Source organism: Eleginops maclovinus, chromosome 1 (genome assembly GCF_036324505.1).
Source record: "Eleginops maclovinus isolate JMC-PN-2008 ecotype Puerto Natales chromosome 1, JC_Emac_rtc_rv5, whole genome shotgun sequence".
Lineage (NCBI taxonomy): Eukaryota > Metazoa > Chordata > Actinopteri > Perciformes > Eleginopidae > Eleginops > Eleginops maclovinus.
In genome coordinates, this window is record NC_086349.1 from 9,601,212 (window position 1) to 9,624,943 (window position 23,732).

Sequence of the window (23,732 nt, forward strand, 5' to 3'; positions counted from 1 at the left end):
GATGGTGGAGTAAATCATCCCATCAGAAGACCTTATAGCAGTAGGGTACATAGCCCTCAGACTAGCCTGCCTGGCATTGATAAGGTTGGTTAGCGCTTGACTGTGGGAAATTGGCTTCCCGTCTGGTCCAAAAAGAAGGTTTGGCCTGATGCCAAGACTTGCTGCGAGCCTGGCAGCCCCCGGCCCAGTTCCTCTCCCCAAACTACCAAACTGCATCAAGTCTGGGTTGCTTCCATATCGATCTATGGTATTGAGTGCTGCACACATACGGCTGATCTCCCTGGCAGTTGTAGCACTGTACTGAGCCAAGTTAGCTTCTTGGAAGCCAGCAATGTCACGAGCAGTGTAGCCATAGTCTGAACTGATGTTAGACAAGGAATTATATCTCCTTATAGGCAGTGCTTGGGCTGTGATTTCTCCTCCATGCCGTAAATCTGTATAGGAGCCATATTGCATCCCTATATACCCTCCATAGCCTTGTTTCATAGCAGTTAAATCCATAACAAGTTCTCCTGAAGTTTGGAGGTGTGGTTCTAGTTTGGAATGGTAGGACTGTAGCCCAGCTTCAGCGAGGTTTGTGTCAGACATCGAAGGCTGGAGCCTACCAGGGTAAGGTAAGGTGTAGGCCTTACGGTCATCCATTGGGTAATCTTGGTACCCTCCGGATTGTCTTTCTTGATCAGACTCATAGGTAAGGGGTGGGGCAGATGGAGGCCTTATGCCCTCCGTCTCACCACCAACGCAGCTTCCACCAAATGGAAGTCGGTATACAACATCACAGCAAGCTGGTTGGTTGTCAGGTTTAAATTGGCTTTCTGTCAAATCCATTGCATCCTGTCCTTCTTCTACCTTCACTAGCTGAGTCACTGCCCTCGCCTGCTCTGGCCCTACATCCATCTGTACTACCATGCTATGTGGAGATTTAGCTCCTGGTATCACACCAGGAGGACTGGGCCTTCCTTTCAGCTCAACAGGACCTGCGCCATAAAGCTCAGGATTAATTATTGGGGTTACAGCACTGACCACAGCTGAGGCAGCGCTAGTCTGACTGACTAGCAAGTCTTTTTTCAACAAAGGTGAGATCTGTCCGGTAAGGCTGTACCTGGCCAAAGCAGATGCTGTTTGCTGCTGTTGTTGCATCTGGTGATGCTGCTGCAATTGCTGTTCAAGGATCTGTTGTTGCATCTGCAGCTTTTCCTGCTGTATTTGTAGCTCTTTCTGCTGGATACTGAGGTCTTCCAGTTTGGCATCAATTTTTGGTATTGCTGGGTCAGTTGGAGGGGAAATTGGTGGTTTGTTCTGGCTAAGACACATAGCAGTACCCATGCCCTGACCAAGATCCACTTGGTTGTGATGTGGATCACCATAGACTGATGGCTGTTTCGGCTGGGTCATAAACATGGAAGCAGCCACAGTGACACTCACAGTTGTTGGAGTGATGATCTCCTGGGTGTTCAGGTTCATAATCAGGGGCTGTACAATTGTTGAATGCCTGCTACCCTCTGATCCACCGTGATATTTCCTACTTTCGGTGGCCAATGAAGTGAGATCCATTCCCTGATCAGTCATGATAATAGGAGCTGGTTTGGTGGCTGTTCTGAGGTCCACAACACTCCCACCTTGGATCATATGACCCTGCTCTACCCTAGAAGTGCCTGGCACTGTAGATATTCTACAGAGGGAGATGTTGTCCATTGACATGGATCCTCTTGTGTAATGGCTGGCTGTGGTGACCATACTAGTTCCAACATTAACTTTTTCCACTCTTTGTGTTTGGTAGAAGCTACGTGTGGGAGACTGGTGGTAGGGTGGCGTATCTGGAGGGCTGTTACATGGGGAGTAATTTTCAAATGTTGATTGGCGACTAAATCGGGTGGGCGAAGACAGGGGAGAAGTAGCAGTGTTGACCGTCATTGGCCTAGCTGGGCTTAAAGGTGGGGAGTATGGGGTATCTTGGGAAGACGTTTGGCGATAGAGCCGTGGGGACACTGATCGATTTGATGTTTGTGTTCCCTGAGCAGTCACTGGAGACGTAGGCCCAGCGCCAGCTGACTCAGACCTTCTTAAAGCTGAACTGAAAGTCTGTGTTGAGAATTCAGCAGTATTCCTTCTGGAAGGTGAACGGGTGGGACTCATTGTTGGGGGTGATGGAGAAAGAGGAGGACTGGTGCTCCTGTAATAAGTAGTATACTTGGGAGAACGTGGCTCAATGATTCGCTCAGTGGAAGATGTAGAGCTGTCTCGCACTTGGACGTCCCTGGTGTCCCCTACCCTTCTGGTAATCACTTCCCTTTGACTGTATGCCTGGGTAATCTCTGCAATCTTGCTACATACACTTGAGACTGTAGTTGAAGATGTGGCAGGACTTGCCGTGTGTCGGCTATACATGCTTGACTGAGTAGTCGTCATAGTGTGACTTGTACTGGTCTGAGAAATAGTTACTGCATCTCTGGCATAAACTCCATAAGCGGCGATAGTTGTGGCCGCCACTGCTGGAGTAATTCCATTCTTTCCTGCTTGGCTTTTGATCCTGTCTTTGTGCCCGTCCTTTGCCGAGAAATGCTGCGTTACTCGGACATCAGGAATCCGTCCTCCAGTCTCAACAAAGGAAACAGGAGCTGACACCTGGGTAGGGCTTGTACCTGGAGTTAGTAAAGCATTGCTTTGCTCAAGAAGCTTAGCAAAGGCTGAGCCTGTGTCCAGAAGCTGCTTGTCCGGGTAGGAGCTCTCAATCTCTATCTCTACTTGCTCATCAGTGGCCTGCTGCATCTTGGTAATGTTTTGAGATGTTTGTCTGATCTCTTCATAAATATCTGTTTCTGTCTCTGCTGCCTCATTTTCATATGATTGATCTTGTTCATATTCATACTCGTCATCATAACCTTGTCCATTAACATCCTCCTCATAGTACTGCCCATGTCTTGATGGTTGTTGCTGTTGCTTCTGTTGTTTCTGAAGCATCTCTGCCTTCCTCATCATCTCCTCATAAACCTCCTCAGCACTCTTTAGCGGTTTGGAAGTAGAAGACGGTGCAGTGGTGGTTGTTGTAGTTGATGATTTTTCTACTGGTGAGTAAAGAGACATAAAGGTGGGCAGGTTGTATTCGCTGCCTGACTTGTAAAGTTTTGACTCGTACCCCTCAGCCTCTGAGTCCAGACTCTGAGGTGAATATTCTGAAGCAGAGGAACGATGGAGCTCTTCCATTTCTGCAGCCTGTCTCAGTTCTTCGGTTGGAGAAGCATCTTCAATGGGTGAGAGATTGCTAGGTGGTGTCTTGGATCTCTCTCTGCGCCTCTGAGCCCTTAGCTCCTCCTTATCCCTCTTGGTCTTTCGTGCTGTACTCCTTATCCTCTGTTGTTCCACCTCCCTCATCTTCTCCTGCTCTCTTAGAAGTTCTTCTTCCTCTCTCAGCTCATCCTCTTCTGAAGAGTCTTCAATGGTGGGAAGGAGTGGACCGTGGGATCGGTGACGTGCTTTCCTCTGCTGCTTGGCCTCTTCCAGCCTTTGCCTCCTGCTGGGGCTACTGTCACTGTCCTCTTCCATTGATGAAATCGAAGTAGGAGACTGGCCTGAGCCATATGAGGATGAGCTAGCTGGCACTGTGGAGGAGTAGTCTCCCCGAGAACGCTCTTCGGGAGATCCTGTCAGGCTTTCCATCTCCAGCTCTGGTTCCCGATCCAGGCTCAAGTCGTTTTCATTGCCCAGCTCCATGTCCCGGCTGTAGCTGCTGGTGTTATTAAGTTCAATGGTTTTGAAGCGCCTCAAGCCTCCTTGTGCCATCAAATCATCTTCACCCTCCTCCATTGAGCCTTTATAGACATCAGAGGAGCTCTTTGTTTCCTCCTCAAAGCTGCTAGAGTGGTGCTGAAGACGTCTTTTCTCTTTCCCTGAGTCAGAGATGTGTTTCAGGTGGCTCTTTTTGGGTTTCTGGTAGCCATATCCTTCATCTTCCTCATCGTCATCTTCTTCCATCTCTTCATCCTCATTTTCTTCGTCAGCACTCATTTCCATTATTTGTCTCCTCATGAACTCTTCGTCTGTCATTTCTGTGGGCTCAGTATCCTTTTCCTTCTTTTTCTTCTCCTTCTTCTCCTCCTTCACTTCCTTCCGTTTACCTTCCCATTCTCCTCCATCCTCTTCCTCCTCCAGAATATCTTCCAACTCCTCGTCAGAATCGTATGAATCTGGTGGGATTGACAGGGAGCGTGGGCGCTGCTTCCCTCTGTCATCTAAGTCTCTGTGCTTCCTCCCTCTTCTGTCCCCCTTGTCTTCAGACAGGCTCTTCTCTAGCAAAGGCCTCATGGAGCTCTCTAGCTTGGTGATTTCGGAAGGGCTCGATGGGGAGCCTCTTCCAGGGATGCCCCTCTCACTCAGCTTCATCTCCTCTTCTTGGATTAGACCTGTGATTTCACTGTGGGAGCTGGAGATGCCATCAGAGGAGTAGCCGGTGTCACTGAGGCTCTGAGGGCTGCGTGACAAGTCATGGGTGCTGTTGTTTTTTGTATCCTAAAGAGAGAAAAGGAAAGAGAGAAGAATGTATTAGATTATGAAAACCTAGGGTTTTAAATTAAAGTCATAATTAATGAAGTCTAAGAATGTGTTGATTCTGGATAAACGCGTTGCTATACATAAATATTTTTAGCAATAAAAGGAGTGACTTCTTTTCCATTTGAGAATTTATCTATACTCGAAAGAAGGAATTGCTTGTCCAATATTTTTAATAATTATTCATCACTTAAACACACACGATAAAACTGCATTTCCTGTATTTGAATAAAAGATAGTACATTACAAATATGTCATTGTACTACATTCTTATTGTAGACATTAGGAAATGACCCAGAAAACTCTCTTGAACTCAACACCTAAAAATATCGTGATGAATAAAAACTTGAAACTTTTGTCAAAGCTCAATCAAATATCTTTCCCAGAGGTTTAAGTACATTTGGTAATTTAATAGGTTTTTAATGGCATATGATTAAAGTGTATTATCCATTATGTTTGGAACATTAGCTAAAAAGTAATGAAGTGCTAAATACTTAAACTTTCATGAGAGTAGGGCTCTCTTAATTTGGTAACATTTGGTTGAAATTGCACTTTAGCATGTTAACGGTGAGCACCAAAACTTTTTTAGTGACAACATCTAATTTAGTTTTAATGAACCCTAACAACTCATAACAGGCACAACATTATCTTATCATTATCACAGTTGAGCTCATATGTGGGCCAAAATGTAATGTTTCAATGTTATCGTATCAAAAGCTTTCAAAACAAAACAAAGCAGGTAGAAAAAATGACAGAAATCAAGTAAAGAGAACACTTCAGAGAAAAGCCTTGAGGCTAGTGGACAATTTCCCCTTTGGATGAGTTTAAAGGAAAACACTTAGATTTCATTTTCCTATTTCTGAAACTGAATAGAAAATCATTCAATTGTTATTTAGAATTAAAATATTTAATAAAGAAAAAAATATCATACTATATTAAACTTCATCAAATACATTCAAGGCATGGTGATATTTTGTTAGAAAGTAAATATCCACCAATATAATATATGACATCATTTGGACATTGCATTACATATTTCATTAAACAGTTGTAATAACATAACATCTTTTTTGAGCCATTGATGGGAAGAGGAGAGTCCAATTGTGTTTTTAGTAAGAATGTAGTTATTTGATCATGACGATTGTGAAGATACCATGACTAGAACATATAACCAAAACTCTGTCACCAATGGCTCTCTCTCAGATGTCTGTTAATAACATGCCAAATCATAATTTCAAAGGGACTAACCTGGTGAATGAAAGGGGATGGAGGAGAGAATGCGAAATCGATAAAAAAAACTAAGGAAATGTTTGCTAGAAAACTTCCAAACATTGGTGACTATACATCAAAAGGAGACTCTACTTTAAGCTCTCCCCACTTTAAATTCCTAGCAGTTCCATAGAAGAGGAAGGTCTGCTATGCTTTTGAAATGGCCCAAAGCAGCCAATCTTAATACATATTTCAGGGAGTGCGATGGCTGCCGCCGAGTAAGAAAAGACATTACATCACTCCCTCCCTGTTTTTCTCTCACTCCCTCAGATAGTCCATGAATGCTGCCACTTGCAGCCTCAGCAAGTCTGTGAGCAGGGAATCAATGACATGCTATCCAAACAGCCATTGACGTCCAGTCTAACGATGTCTCATAACATACCATCTACTGTATATGCTACTATATGTAACATTGGGGCTAAACTGTGTTCACAAAACAGAATTGAAATATAATTCACTCTAAGTATAAGAGTCATTTTTAACATAGAGTTGATCATACAAGAAATTCAAGAGGACAAAACAAGCTTTACTATTTCAAGAGTCAACATGGGACCTAATAGTTTATTTTTTCCAGAGAAAAGATCATTTAAACAAACATGAATGTGTGTTTCCAAATTGTTGTTACTAAACCAAAAACGGTCCCATTTCATCATGAACTCATGAAGAATAAACCTTGATGCATCTCAGTAGATACTGTAGTCATCTACATTTAAAAAGAGTTGAATGAAACTGCAGATCAAACCAATAAACAAAGGTATATTGGCGTTATATGTGTTGTTTTGCCTTTGATTTAAGTTCAGTCCCACAATTGAATGAAATTATAACAGCATGCAGCTGAGAAAAAGGAATAGGTCTAAGATACTCATGAGAACATAATGTCAGATTTGTGTTGAAAACATACACTTCAAAGAAATTGTAGGATTATGGAGTCATATGGAGTTGCTTGAATCGTTTTAAGGCTTATCCATGAGCATTAGTAATCATAAATATGTAATATAAGCTATATTCAGGGTAGCATGAATGGCCTCAAGATGCCACTGTCAAACTTTACTTACATCTGGAGTCTAAACACAGCATTCAAACCCCTTGAGGCAATCGTTGGATGAAATCTAATGTGGCAACAGGCTGCTGGTCGCTGGCAGGATCCATGATGATGTAAAATCTTAACATCCATTTCTCACGTGACCACACAAACTTCTCAAGTCCAATGGGTCACATGGTCCATTTATCACATGCAACTTCCTAGGTCTGATTCTGCTGGGAAGGCAATATTTGCCAATTGGCTTTACTACCAAAATCAACAAATTGTTGAGTGTGTTTAGAGACACGAAGTAGAATTAAGAATGGGGACACGCAGTCTTGCTCCATAGCGAGCTAGCTTCTTAGCCACATTCATGAAAAAATAGCAACAAAAAAATGGCAACAAGCATGGACGATATGAAAACAGCATTAAAAGTAGTCAACTTTCCTGGGGTGTTGGATGGTTTTTTTTTAGATATAAGATAAAAGATTGTTTGCATTCAAAAACTTCAACCCCCATGAGTCCTGAAATGATGCAATGCAGTAAACATGTTTTCTAAATGCTAACAAAATCAATTCTAACTATTTTTTTACAAAGTATTCCAATTTTAACATCCAGACTGGATTAAAACTATTTTCCCCCTAAAGTCCTAAGAATAGGGACGCTAGGGGACTGGAGAATAAGGGGAGAGGGCATCTGCTCTTTGAACCGTAAAGGAAGCAGTCACGTTAGATCCTGCCGTCGACCAGCTGCCTGTACAACACCGGATCAGGGTTAACATTGAGTTCATTAAAATACTGTATTTCTGGTCTGTACACACGATAAGTGTGCTTTTAAATCAAAGGTACGGATGTGCAGTGTAGTTGACGAGTATCACCTTGATTTAAGCCTTGTTAATATTGACTTTTTTCTATATCTTGTCGGCGAGAATTGTGAGGATTTTGAAGGTCAAATGTAGGCAATACTACACACGCAATGAACAAGAGCTCTTCCGTTAAGCCCAGTAAGTACGATGGAAAAAACTATGAATGGGAAGCATTGCCACGCCGAAACAGCCAAGCATACTGTTGTTAACCAGCATACATGCTTTAATAGGTGAAAAGCTCACAAAAAAGCAATTTCAAGTACATATGTTTGTATGTTACACTATGGTTTCCTCAGAACATTCAATAAAAATCAGCTGAATTCTTTATGGTATTACTATACCCTCTTCTCTCTCTGCAAGCCATTTAACCATTTTACTGGTCAACTTCTGTTCCTTTTCCATAGTTTAACATACAGAGTTGTACACCAGACTGAACCAATGTAAGAAAAAAGGAATCACACTTACGTCATAGTGCCTGGACTTCTTCATTTCCTTGATCGGTGTGATGGGCTCTCCTTTCTTCTGGGAGGTTTTGGTGTCTTTGTCAGTTTGGTTCTCAGGCTCATGTTTGGGCTTCTCCTCTGTGGGTTTCAGAGGTTTCTGGGTCTCTGTGGTTGACACTGGTGTCGCTGTCTTGTTGTCAGTTGGTTGTTTAGCCGCAGTTGGAGCAAACGGTGGGCTCACGCCACTTCCCGCCTGCGCTTTCTGCGTCTGGGCAGGCCTGGGACCCTGCTGATTGGTGGCCTTGTGGAGAGGGCTTTGCTGACTGGCTGGCACCTGGTGACGGGGCGAGCCCATTGGCTGGTGCTTTGGAGACGGGTGAGGAGGTTCATCCAGACCTCCTCCGGACAACAGCCGCTGGGTCTGGCAGTTGAGACATAACCACTCCTTTTTCTGGAAAACAGGGAGGAAAAAAAACAATGTGGTTAGCGACAACTAGCTTGTGTTATAACAATAGCACAAAAACACTCTATTTTTACATTATCGCAATACTATGTCCAACTTTACAGATTTTAAAGATCGTCCATCAAGCTAATTTGCTAATGCAAGGGTACAAAGCATTAACACTAATATACGAGCTAAGGAACATTGGGCAATATGACAAAATCAGGTGTAGGTTAAAACAAATTAAATGTAAAAGGATAAATTAAAGTGATATGTTCAGTGTGTATAACCGCAAAGGGAATATTTAGTGTTTATTAACTGTACATTAGTCTCCAGTATACAGATTGTATTATACGACTCTCTTCCTATCCCCTCTCTACAGGATAGTAACTGATGCTGTTCTGCACTAAAGAGCATCAATATTACTTATGTAATGAATAACTGACAGATGCAGCCCTCCCTCATGAACACTTATCTCCTATCTCTGTTCTTTTCCACCCACTCATCAAATCTTCTCTACACAAAACCCACCAAACCTGTTTCTTACTCCCCTACCTCTCTTCTTTCTTTCAATCTCTGTATCCCTCTCTTTCTCTAAATCCCTTTCAGACTTTATCTCATATTAAGTTCCATAAGAAAAGACTCCACAGTGACATCCCTGTCTACTACAAAAGGACATTCCCAAATAAATACACTGTATTCTAAATTACATTTCAAGGGAAACAAATTTCCCCACATCTATTTCACAGTTTTAAGATGTTGTTAACGTTGTAAATTGAAATTAGAAAAAGAAAATGCAATAAAATAACATGGTTATGTTGAATGTAGGTTAGGGTTCAAGGTGACTATACTGTTACCCCAGGTTAAGTAAATAAACGGGTTAAATGGACATCATTTGTTCACAACTTAAAACATGTTTTTTTTAGAAATGCTTTTCTATTGGAATTAATGTTGTGTAATGTATATGTTAAGGTTTGTTTGTGCGAACCATAAAAAGTGCTGAACTCCGATTACTCATGTCTATAGTTGGTTTAAGATGATTAGAATAATAAAGCATCTAAGTCCGCTGTGGTATTATCTTTAATGTTGAAGCTGCGGTTCAAAAGACACAAAATGAGACCGAGAAAATCCACAATGTTTAAAGGTTTACTTTAATACGCAGGACTGTTTCTTGCTACTCTTTTTGGAAACAATGCCAAACCCACAGCTTCCTTTGAACGTCTTTCTCCAGTCAAAAGGACTCCACCGTCAAAAACGTGCAGAAATGACTGATGCAAGGGTCAAAACATTTGTGCAATCCGAGCTGCAGACCAGACTTCATTTGAGTGTGTTCTGAGCATGACGGATATAAGGATTAAAAAAGAAAGAAGGCTTCCCTTCACCCCCATACATTGTGGCAACTACTCCTTTAACTGTCATACAATACTGTGTATGTTTACATCCTCTACAGCAGCACACTGTGCAGAAGTAGCCTCTGCGATGGTTGAATCATTTTTACACGCTAAAGTGAACTCATGTCCTCCCTTTCCCAAGGCGAGTGAAATACAGATCACATCATGACGTGTGTGTGTGTGTTGTCCTAAAGAGTAGCCCATCGCTGCACCACTTAACCTACATAGGACAAACATCTGGCCTTTTCTCCTCCTGTCAATAATGTTCACTAACAAGCTCCATTAGTCCTAATTGTGCTTTCAGATGCATTCTCCCTCTTTATGTCGCACTCTCTTTCTAAGTGTCCTTTCAAAATCGGTTCAGAGTTGCTTAGAATTGTCCTGTATTCCAGCTCTATTGCTGTTTCCAACAATTTCTTCCAACCCCCTTTTACATTTATTTGTATCTTGTTTTCCTTACTGCTCTTATTCAGTACTGTATGTTGTGCTTTTTCCCCCCTCAATCTCAGTTGCACATTATATCTCTTCCACCACTGGATTTGATTTATGACAATGTTGCGTAAATAACTCACCACTATGTTCAGTCCACATTTACCTCTTGGCCAAAGAAAGGCCTTCCAGTTACCCATCAATGAAGGAGACATATTTGGTGCATTTGGCCCTGAGGACATGTTTGTGGCATTGTGTTGTTTTGCCTCTCTGTCTCTTGGTATTTCTCTTTATATACACTTCTTCTACTAATATACAGTATGTGTGTAAAGATGGGACAGCAAATTTTGGGTACACATGGATTACTCCAGAAGAAAGTGCTTCCCCAACTTGATTTTGCGTAATTAGCAGGAAAACAAAGAATATTGTCTCAAAAATATATGCAAAAGTAGTCAAAGAACTCTGAATAATTTGTACTCAGTTCACTAGTAAGTAGTGCTGGGTATCTGTACTCGATACCTCAAAGCGAAACAAACCAGCGCCAAGTAAAATCCACACTTGTCTAGTCAAACAAAACCTGCATATAATCCTTTTAGAACCCAGGGTTATAAAATGATACATGTCATTTTTAAATCTCTTAGCTCGAAGTCAATTAATGCATCCATTTATTGCTAGAGCACTCATTGGATCCATTCACAACTGAGTGTTTAATAGCTGGGATGGATATCATCACCTACAATCTGAGGCAACAGTTCTCAGCAGGAAACCAGGAGACTGTATAAATCTACTGGTCTTTCTCTGTGCCTACCCTCACCTATGGTCATGAAGGATGGGTCATGACAGTCTGAATAAAATTGCGAATACAAACAGCCAAAATGGGTTTTCTCCGTAGGGTGGCTGGCATCTCCCTTAGGGATAAGGTTCCCTAAGGAAGATGTTCAGTCAACCGGAAGCAACTCAGAGTAGAACTGCTGCTCCTTCGCGTATAAAGGAGCCAGTTAAGGTGCTTAGGTCACTTGGTAAGGATGCCAACTGGCCGCCTCCCTAGGGTGGTGTTCCAGGCACGTCCAGCTGGGAAGATTTTCAGGGGCAGACCCAGGACCAGGTGGTTGGATTATATGGCCAGGGAAAGGGAAGCTCCTCAGCTGGAACTACTTCCTCTGCGACCTGACCCCAGATAAGCAGTAGAAGATGGATTGATTGATATTGTTATGTGTGATTGGCGCACTGGAGCAATTACTTAAACATACAATCTGTGTATTTCACAGAATGTATGTTTAGTAGTTGTGGCATTATACCCAACTAAAGGCCTCCATTTACATGATGGGTTTACAATGAGGACCTCTATGGGGTCGGTAACTACGACCGGGTACTAGGATTGAACACTTTCTAACAATACCCGGCCCTACTAGTTAACAAGCTGGACTGTTGGTTTTGTTGGGTGAGCAGAACTATGGGAAGCAAAATGTTGATATGTATATATTGTTTTTTCACCAGGCCTGAAAAGGGTTGAATGTCAAAAAAGATTGGACTACATGGCACCATGCCAAACTGTGGCACTAGCTTAAAATACTGACTTGAATACTTCTCTTGAGTCAAAGCTCTCTGTTACTCTCAGTTCACTTCTAGTCTGACTCTTTTCACACATAAGCACCTGCAGTTCCTCTCGTTCCTCTCTCCACTACATGATCATTAAACTTCCATCTTCCCCCTTCCTCTCAGCTCTTACCCTCCCTCTCTTCTCTCTCCCTGTCACCCTCCGTCTCCTTTTCTTTCCCTCCAACAGCGCAAGGGCTATTTTTACCCAGAATGCCATTGTTCTGCTCGAGCGCACACTTCCCTAGCACTGGCTGCTGCTTAAGGCTGCACTCTACAGTAACACACACACGTAGTCACACGGTTCACTTCAATGCAAAAGGAGGCCTGCTTAGCTGAAGGCTTACCAGAAGGAGAGAGAGATGACAAGCAGAAGGAGGAAGAGGAGAAGGGGATAAGAGGAGCCCACTGGGCAGAGGAAAGGAGAAAGGGGGAAATGAGTGACACAACACGTGCACATGGGTCATTCACGCTCACAGTCGTTCAGATAAGCCTCTAGTAATGTAACTGACTCTGATGTCACTGGCTTAGAGTGGGGACAGAGTCGAAATGACAGTTGTAACTTTGGAGATACGTTTGTAAACACGGAAACAGAAAACCTTCCACCTATTTGTGTTCCACCTGTTTTGGATGACCAGCGGTTGACAGACTTCCATGGTGCAATAAACGGAGCCTTTTCTTTACCATGAGATCATACATGGTGGCGGGCAGAACTACAAACTAAAACAATTCAAACACGTGTCATTATTCTATGTATTATATCATTTCCTTTGAACCTATCATGGTTTATGTTTGCAAACTGCATTTAAGTGTTGATCCTGAACAAGTTTCCGGGGCAGGTTTCACCGCTCGGTGCACAGGTTGCATCAGTCATCGTACGCGAGTAGACTCACTTTTACATGACAACTAAAGAGGAGATTTCACAGGAGTTGTACCACTTAAATTCTTCTCCCCCCTGCTGTTCACTGCTTCTATCTGTATTCCTGCCTCTTCAGCTGTGTCTCCTCCTTACACTTTGTTTCCTTTCTCTCTCTCCTTTTGTCTCGCTAGCTCGACTTTTTGGGGTTAATTAAGGGACTAGACATTCTCTGTATGAAAAGTGGCATGAAATAATACTCTGATATTTCTGCCAAATATAGTTACTACTGTATTTACGTTTTCAGCTTAAGATTTTACTCGTCATATTTGAGATTTATATGAGCTGTCAAACCTGAAAATATTCCAATACAAGTAAAAGTCCTGAATTAAAAATGTTACCTAAGCAGAAGTACTTAAGTAGTAAATTGTCATCTCTATGTACCCATGTAGGAGCATAAATGTTGTTGTTTTTAAGGACTATATATTGGTAGTTGATGTCTAAAAGGGTGTCATGTGTTTTTATATGCACATACACTGTCTGGTAACAATGAGTGTTAAATGATTCTAGTGGAGCAAAAAGTACAAAACATGTGTTCAAAAGTTAACGGAGTAGAAGAACAAAGTAGCATAAAATGTAAATACTCAAGTTAAGTAGATTGAATACAAATACTAATTAGGTAAACTTGAGTAAATGTACTTTGTTACTTTCCACCATTGCATACGTGTAAACACAAACTGTACGGGAGAAGACAACAGGGATCTTTTTAAAGGCACAAGTGATATTTTTCAAAATGACACAATCTGTTTAGAAACACGCAAAGCGCTGGTTTGAATTAAGTTGGAGGATTTTATCCAACACCATAAGCACCGTAAAAAGGAACAAAGGTGGGGATAGAGAGAATAATAGGAGGAAAAGGATATAAAACGAAGGAAGGGAGGCAGTAGAAGCAGCAGGAAAACATGAAGTGAAAGGAGGAGGTGGATTTAGAGTAGAGCAGCAAGAGCAGTGGTCGAATTGGAAGGGAGTATAAAGAAGAGACATACAGTTTGAGGAGGAAAGAGGATGAATAAAGGGTGGAGGAGGATAAAAAGGAGGAGAGGGAGGAAATAGAGACATAAATTAGAAAGGGAGGAAGTTTAAAGAACGAGAAGAAAGGCTAGGGGAGGATAGATAGGAGGAGGCGAAAACCACCAAAGGAGAGAATAAGTAAGATAAATTAGAAGTGGAGAGGTAGAAAGGTGGAATACATTAAGAGGCCAAGATTTAAATAGGAAGCAGAGGAGAGAATAGAGGACTTAGAAGTAAACCTGGTTATATAACCAAAATAGGTGTTATTTCCATTTAACAGATATATTAAAAATGTCCTCTTATTCCATCACGACAATGGAGCGGCTCTAATTACGTAACCTTGCTTTGAAAGGCTAGAGACACAACGCTGTACACTTGTGTGTTTGTTTTTGGTGAGTACACATTATGTTTTATGCCCACATTACACCGTCACCTCTATCTCTTCCTACCTACTTTCTGTCTCAGGCCGGTTGCCAAGCAATTTTTCACATAGCTGATATAAAACCCAGACGAGGTTTATCTGCCCACCACTTCCCCCTGCTCATACAAGGTGTAGGAGGATCTCATCTGCATATGCTGGGAAATTATAGCTGCCATAATTATGAATTTGGATATCAGATAAACTACAACTGTGAGCCTTATAAACTCATGAAATGAGGCACTTATAGTTTTCATCAAGTTCCTAAAATATGTCAATTCTGGATCAGATGTTCAGAAGAAATATTGATGTAAGCCTAGTCTAGCAGGTAACTGAAGGAAGAATAAAAAATAACTAATTGAATTTCACACTGATTTTCTACTAGAGGTTGTAGTTTTTGCCCTCAAGCTTCTCGAGTGAAGAAAGGTTAAGTGCCTTGCTCAACACTAATTTGACTTTGGCTTTTGAAGGAGAGTTCTCTTGCCCTGATTCACTCAAACAGACCTGGGATTTGAACCAGCGACTTGACTTGCACAAGTCAGCTTAAAGGCGGAACACCCATGACGTTGAGAGAGGATAACAGACCAAAGGCCCGCTTCATGTGGTTCAGATTTTGACCCACAAATCTGCCATGAGAGCTAATTTTAACAAGCTTGTTGTCTCATTGCGTCTGACTGACACACACAGACAACAACACATACACAAACAGACACATGGGTACTAAAGTAAGCCCGATGAAGCACAGAGGGCAACGGCACAATCTTTGCCGTGCATGTTGCAAGTTACTGCAGGAGTTTGTGTGTGTGTGTGTGTGTGTGTGTGTGTGTGTGTGTGTGTGTGTGTGTGTGTGTGTGTGTGTGTGTGTGTGTGTGTGTGTGTGTGTGTGTGTGTGTGTGTGTGTGTGTGTGTGTGTGTGTGTGCGCTCTGCAGGGATCAGAGGATTTTGACTCCAGCAGTAATAAGATAGCAGGTAGCAAGTTGGAAGAAAAAATGGTACGACCATGGAGTTTGGAAGATGTCTTGTTTTCTAATGTTTCTGACAAGCAAACCATGTTACGCTTTGGTCCCTTAGTTTCAAATGTGATTCGAACGTGGCGCTTGGTAGAAAAGGAATGTAAGATATCCTGTAAATGGCATACTCTTTCCCCTCTGTTTAACAACAAAGGGATACTGATTGGAGGGAGACCTATCTCTTCATCACACTGGAGCAATAGTGGTATCCATTACCTTAAAGACTTATACAATGACACCGCCCTAGGTTCCTTCCAGGATATTAGAACTTCATTCAATCTTCCAGGTTCCTCTTTCTTTTTTTTACTTACAGATCAGATCAGCCCTGAAAGCATATGGCGTGCCTTGGCAGATTGATTGTCAATGCAAAATAATACCAAGGGTACGGTATCTAGGTTGTACATGTTTATTCTAGGATCCTCATACCCTGACTTGCCTTTAGACAGATTGTGGAAACAAGACTATCCTGCTCTGGATCCAGAATTTGACTGGGAGGATGTTTGGGATAGTGTAAAGGAGGCGTCACGTAATCCTAACCATCAACAGATACATTTTAATTTCATACATATAACTTATTTAACCCCTTGCAAACTTTTCTACATGAAACTGATAGACTCTCCCTTTGTACTCTAAAGTCTCCAGGAACGTTCTTACATATGATGTGGGATTGTCCACCGGTAACACAGTTCTGGTTTGATGTTGCTTCGACACTGTCAGATCTAGTGGTTTTGTCGGTACCAGCGACTGTCCCTGTTCTGATTCTGAATGATTTTTCAGGACTTCATACTTCTAGACTAAATAAGCGCATCATCCTAGCTGGGCTCACGGCCGCCAAAAAGATGGTTGTTACACGATGGAAACCCTCACAGATACGTAACATTAGACAGTGGATTCTTACATTTTTAGATGTGGTATATTTGGAAATTGTCAACTGCCCGTATTCATGGAGCTACGGAAAAAACTCTGTCCATTTGGCAGACAGCAGCTGAATCTTTGAAAGGCTTATTGGGGGTAACCTTATAACCTTAACTATCATCACCCCTTGGGACTTCATTTTATGACTCCTTCTTTCCCCTGAAGTTTGATGTTTGATGTTGTGTTTGTGTTGTGTGTGTGTGTGTGGTGTGGTGTGTGTGTGTGGTGTGTGTGTGTGTTTGTGTTGTGTGGTGTGTGTGTGTGTAGTGTGTGTGTGTTTGTGTGTGTCTTTTTTGTTTTTGGAGATCTTTGTAAAAGGCGTGATTGCCCTTTTCATTAAAAGTTCCTTTTTTATTACCATGTTATTGTGCTGTGTTAGTTTTGTTTTGGTTAGTTGGTTTGGGTGGGTTGGGTGGGTCATTATTTTTCTTTACGACACAAAGTTGTGCTATTTTATTGAAATGTGGATGCATATCTTTGTGACAAATGGCCGACCTTACACTTTTCATGCCTACTCAATACTGTATTGTATTTTGATGTGCAATTGCTTAATAAAAATTTGGTCACAAAAAAAGAAAAAGAAATATGCCTTGTCTTGAGGTACTCAACTACTGTATATACCTTTTTTAAAGTCTTTGTTCTTTTGTTTTTCATTCAATCGACTGTGCTGGAGGCTTTAGTTTCATACACCCAGGCAGTGAGTGCATTTTTCTGCCGAATGACTTCAAGAAACCCAATGCTATAGGAAGAATTTGGGTTAGCAAGCAAACACAACATAACTTAATCTAAGTATAGAAACCAGTAATCTCGCCTAAAAGTGTGATTTAATATAACTTGCAAAATTGCACTTCTTATCTAAGACATCTTAAAGATACAGGTTGTGTTTTTTGGTTTTAACCGCAGAGCTATATAACAGGTTACCTCAGTGGGTACACACAAGTTTACAGAGTTGAAGCTGTTGCCTCTTTGTGTGTACCCACTTTTGAACCTCATCGTTGGTGCTGCTGGGTATTATCAGGATTTATTTGATCAAGGCTTGGTTTTAGTATGAGAGAATGTGCAGCCTTTGAAGTGCTGAAGTGTGTACTTTGAAGTGCAGGAGGCAGTCCTCAATTGGACAGGAGCATTATGGGTAGGGAAGATTGCTGGCTCATCCCGCAGGGCGAAGAAAGGGACATGATCAGACAGATGCTCGAGAAGGAAGTTGGGGGGAAAGAAATCTGGAGGAAAGTTTAGCCGAGAGCTTAGAGCAAGGAGAGAAGAGGGAAAGTCTTCCAGAGTGAGATGAGTGAGATAGATGGAAGGGGGAGGGGTGAGGAGGCTGAGGAAAATAAGCAGAGGTGGGGGAGGACGTGAGAGAAGATGGAGTGTTGGGAGGGAAAACATGGAAAACAGAGAGAGAATGATTACAGGGGACTAAATGAGAGGGTGGTGGGGGAGAGATGAGAATAAGAGCCTCTCTCAGCTCTAGTTTTCTCCAGCACACTATATATAAATCATAATAGGCACAGTATACACTATACAGCCCAACTTTAAAATGGTCTACAGTCGGAAATTGGATTTACATTTATTTTGGCTATATAGATTAGATAAACGTATAAAGAAACATGTTTTTGCGAGGGAGATATTATGGTATCCTAATTACAAAATCCTGTAACATACAATCTGTTACTTCCCCAGTCTGCTAAAGTGGCCAATTGAGAAAGTGCAGTTTTTAGGTCTTTGGACTTTGATCCATTTTTTCTGCACTGGGGTTTAGCCCTATAACCAGCATATGTCACAGATACGTTTGATCTTGTATTTAAACTGGTTCACTTCCACTTAAAATAGTATGATTATTCTATTCTATTCTGTACTGTGCTGTACCATACTATACTATACCATACTATACTATACTATACTATACTATACTATACCATACTATACTATACCATACTATACTATACTATACCATACTATACTATACTATACCATACTATACCATACTATACTATACTATACCATACTATACTATACTATACCATACTATACTATACTATACCATAATATACTATACTATAATATACTATACTATACTATACCATACCATACTATACTATACCATACTATACTATACTATACCATACTATAATATACTATACCATACCATACTATACTATACCATACTATACTATACTATACTATACTATAATATACTTTACTATACTATACTAAAAACAAAAGACCTAAAGCGAAACCAAGAAGATGCTTGATGTTTGCGCTGATGCCACTTAGAGAGCATTCCCTGTTTTAAGAAAAGGTGTAAGGAGCTTTATAGGGAGGAATAGAGGTTTAAAGTCAGGATAGCATCATTCAACTGAAAATGAAAATTCTAAGGATTAAGCTTTTAAATCATAACCCAAATGTCATTCTGAAATATTGCTACCAGGACTTTTTTCCTTCCTTCCGAAATGAGATTTTGTACCACTTGGTGGCTCTTGAACGACACGTCTATCAAACGATTGCAGGAAGGGGAAGTAGAAATTGGGTACACCAAATGAGGGTAGAGGAAGAAATGCTTAAGCAGAGACAAAGTGAGGGAAGCCATGAGATGTATGAGGAGGTTGGTAAAATGGAGGACGATAGAGCAGAAAAGGAGAGGAGAATGGAAAAGGCAAAAATGTCAGGTTGAAAGGAGCTGCGGATAAAGATATAAGGGAATTAGAGAGTTGAAATGAGGCTGAGGAAGAAGAAAAGAGAGGCGGATTCCAAAAATGTACAGTGAATTAGTTCTGCCTCATGAAGCGGGCAGTTCTGGGAAAGGCTTTGGGGCTGTGTGTGTGTGTGTGTGTGTGTGTGTGTGTGTGTGTGTGTGTGTGTGTGTGTGTGTGTGTGTGTGTGTGTGTGTGTGTGTGTGTGTGTGTGTGTGTGTGTGTGTGTGTGTGTGTGTGTGCGTGCGTGCGTGTGTGCAAAGATCATCACTGCCTCTCCAGTACAGAGCTGACATCGTATTGACATTTAGACAAAAACATAAGCGCTGGCTTTTAAAAGAGCAACTGTGAGAGGGAAGTTAACAGAGAGCTGACAGGGTCAGACATGAATGCTCCTGAACCAAACAAAGAGGGGCAAAAAAACACATAAACTGTACCTGTTGCTTCATTACGAGTAATTTAATCAGCTGCCTAATCCCTTAAAGCTACTCAGGCAAAGATTTTAATGGAAAAAACACATTTGGGGGATTACTTTTGGTGTGGACTGTGATTCAGAAGCGTTGAATTGAAGCATAATTAAAGTATAATCAGCAGTGAGTTATTGCTTTACTACCAATTAGTCATATAACAACAACAACAACAACACATTTCTTCACCATCAACCTCACCACCAGACTCTAAGTAGAAAACAGTAAATAAATGCTTTGTTTACTGAATACATGTAATCTCCTATTCTGAAAAATGGTTTTGCTAATTTTGTTTTTATTTTACATATTATATATAACATTACGTCAGTTCACTCATAGCATTGGGGGGGGGGGGGGGCGGGTAGTGATGTGCTGTTGTCTTTATAGTTCAGTCTTTTAATTGTGTCTTGCTTATTGTTTGCTGTACCACAAAGCGAAATGCCCCTTTAAGAATATAAAGGTAGAGGTCCACACGGCTTCCAGAACTTATGTAGAATAAATACAGAATCAGCACAGACACACACTCAGAAACACACACAGGAACAGTGAGAAAAAGGTCAGTGTCTTCTGTCGTTCACTGTCTAGCTCACCTCTTGTGTGAGTGAGTGAGTGTGTGTGTGTGTGTGTGTGTGTGTGTGTGTGTGTGTGTGTGTGTGTGTGTGTGTGTGTGTGTGTGTGTGTGTGTGTGTGTGTGTGTGTGTGTGTGTGTGTGTGTGTGTGTTGACCCTGACTCACAGAGTGCTGAGTCAAGCCTCTAAAATCGCACACACTGTGCAGCCGACACTATCTGGGTCAGTCTGCACTCTGCCATTTCACATCGGATTCAGAGTCTTGCTCACGGCCACTTCAACGGGTGCAGGATGGGTGAGAGGTGAGAGTTAGCCACATGCTAACACAAGAGCTAACAAGTGTTTTTTTTACTGCTTATTGGCAGACTTGACTACTTAGGTGTGTACCGCCTGTTCACTATTTATGAGTATAAGTACGACATTTTCTAGTATTTTCTAGAACAAATACTACATCTTCTTACATGGATGTTTCACTAGCTAGCCTCCAGCCTGCTGTGTAGCAAGAGGCCTGCAGCTGTTAGCAGTGACAACACACATAGAAGAGATATCAGCAAAAATGACAAGATAATTAAACAAAATCTGTGATGTTTTGCAAAAATATTGTATGTTTTTTCAGATGCTGAGAGCTGCAGAAATGTTCAGACTTCAGTGTCACGCTGCATTACTGTCTTGGAATCCTTGTCAAAGATCACAACCTGCAGTGACATCCCTGTGACTGTGCACAGTGTGTGTTTATGTGTGTGTGTGTGTGTGTGTGTGTGTGTGTGTGTGTGTGTGTGTGTGTGTGTGTGTGTGTGTGTGTGTGTGTGTGTGTGTGTGTGTGTGTGTGTGTGTGTGTGTGTGTGTGTGTGTGTGTGTGTGTGTGTGTGTGTGTGTGTGCACGCTGCAGCTGCAGGGCGAAGTCTGTGCAGCGTTTGACATCCACTCACTAATAATACACTGCAGGAATACACACATACATTAACAGCACACATGTACATTAAGGACACTTGCAACTTCACCATGATGCACACAGTGTACACGCAGGGCCGCAAAACCAGAAAGCTCAGAAAGCAGGGACCTTTACTCTAACCCCTTCCTGTCTGATCTCTCTGTTGGGGCTCGCTCACTCACTCACTCACTCACTCACTCACTCACTCACTCACTCACTCACTCACTCACTCACTCACTCACTCACTCACTCACTCACTCACTAGAAATATACTATTAGTAGCTTACAAATATAAACCTGACAATTATCATAATAGGGACCCTCTAACTGTTCTGGGCTTTTTATGTAGACTATTTTCAGTGAGTACTATCCCCTTCTACCTTTTTCCATGTGTGTGTATGTTTGTGTGTGCATTCTGTGCTGTTGCTGGGTGTTTGCAGTCGCCGCAGGGACAACACCATCACTACATGGTGATTATTTGTCATCTCTGTGCTGTGATGACACTCTGCCTGTCTGCCGGCAAGCTCAGATAGGCATCGATTAGATGTCAGTGTCAATGCTCTGCCTCCTCATTTTTATCATTTTACACAGAGCACAACAGAGAGGCCGTACCAGAAACTGCTGTACCGCTGCTACCAGGGCAACCAAACGTGAACAGAGAAAATTAATGCTATTTAGAGGATTAAACAGTTAGATTATCTAAACGCTGTAAATGCAGGGTTTCAAAAGGATTGCATTGACAAAAACTCCTCAGAATGTGTAGAGGTGTGTTCATTAAGTCTATTTGTGTTTTTCTTAGAACTGGAAAGCAGAGGGAGCGGCTGTTCACAGATCAATAACCAATAACCGTTAATTCACAAACATGGCTAGGAACAACCCTGACAGTGCGATCAATAGAAAGAAAATAGGAAGGGACGCATGGAAGAATACCCACTGTTCTAAAACTGCACACTAAGGAGAAACAAGCATATGGACTCACTACTATGGGTTTTCCTAGTTGTATACGTATATAGTTGAAAACATGTGATGAATGTGAAAAGATAACATCTATCTACCATATCAAAATTAGTACATTTTTAATATTTGCTTAACTTAGAAGAGGAAAATCATTACCAGTTTCATCTCTGAGTGTTCAGTGGAGATATTGGTCCACGATGTGCTTAGCTAAGATTACACCAATGGACGTCGCTGTTATTTGTGAAAACTGCTAAGTAAATCCAATTCCAAATAGTTTTAAATAACTATTATTTTAAGAGAGTCTTTTGAAGACATGCGGAAGTGAATCCGATGCATTAATCTGAAAAATAATACAAAAATTGATTAGGCTTTTTCATTATTGCTCTGACAATATTTAGCTGAGCCAGCAAACACACAAGGAGTCACCCTGAAGTCCCTGCAGTCTGTTTCCATGTGGAACACAATAAGTCATGAGTGACAGCACAGCTGTAAAAATGTGCTGAGGAGTCAAAGGTGAGACGAGGTAAACGCGGCAGAGAGGGGAGGGGGGAGAGGGATATAGGGAAGGGAGAGGTGGACTAGATTTAGTCTCAGTTCCATGTTTTTTTTTATGCTGGAGGAAAAAGGGATCTGGATAAAGGGACGGTAAAGGAAGCTGAAGGGTGGCACAATGTCATAAAGTACATCGTTATCAATACAATACTAATATCTTTACCTTTGGAGAAAACCAGGCTAGATGTTTGCCCGGTTTCCAGTCTTCATGCTAAGCTAAGCTACCTGGCTGCTTCATATTCTTTGAACAGATATGAGTGATATTGGTCTCAGCTAACTCTCTTCACGAATTCGCTTCACAAAATGATCAAATATACAATTTTAATGGCCTCAAATAGCCCTTTAAATGTGTATAAAAGGGCCAAAACATCCTAATGTCCAAAACATGTCCTTAGTCTCCAGGTTTGTACTAGTCCTCACAAAGATACAATTAAACAGGCACACACACACACACACACACACACACACACACACACACACACACACACACACACACACACACACACACACACACACACACACACATGAATCAGATTGTGGCAGTCCACTTATCTGCGCTGGACAGAGTCAGTCAGTCAATCAATGAAAAAAACTAGCATGCAGCTTTTCTTTAACCATGATGCATTGCAAACATCAGTATACTGTATGACGGGAGCTGCAGCCTGATTGCAGTCTTTAGTTTATACTGTTAATGCCAACATATAGTAGCATGCTTCCACACTAAGCATACACTGCACCGCACTGCACTGTTAGAACTCCCTTGAGACAACTTGTGTGTTAAAGCTCAACCTGCACGAGATTTACGACCTTTCAACACTTCAGCACAACACACACACACACACACACACACACACACACACACACACACACACACACACACACACACACACACACACACACACACACACACACACACACACACACACACACACACACACACTGCCAATACCAGAGATTTTACTACCAGAGAGCCGATTGGTCAGTTACAGACGGCCTCCACTCCCATTGGATTCAGAGAAGCCTGCACTGTAATTTCATTCGGCAAAGTGCTCCTGGGGGGTGTTTTGTAATAGTTTCAAGTGTGTGTGTGTGTGTGTGTGTGCTGGAGAGGCGAGATCGATTTACCCTCTTCTCCCAGGGGAATCACAGACATAGTACACCTGCTCTTCTCCCTCCCTCGCTTTCTGTTTTCCATAAACCGTATCTGTTATTCTGCTTTCATTTCATGCGCATGACTTGATTTCATTGGTTCACATGCCTTTATTTTCCCTACATATGTAAATGATGGTTTGCT

General features: G+C 41.7%; 1 protein-coding gene across 1 annotated transcript in view; it reads right to left on the reverse strand.

Moving 5' to 3' along the window:
- bsna (bassoon presynaptic cytomatrix protein a) overlaps positions 1-23,732 on the reverse strand; it is a 134,972-nt gene that overhangs the window by 28,475 nt on the left and 82,765 nt on the right. Inside the window, 2 exon segments of the mRNA XM_063887197.1 lie at positions 3-4,506; positions 8,166-8,594. Coding sequence (XP_063743267.1) covers positions 3-4,506; positions 8,166-8,594 — 4,933 coding nt within the window.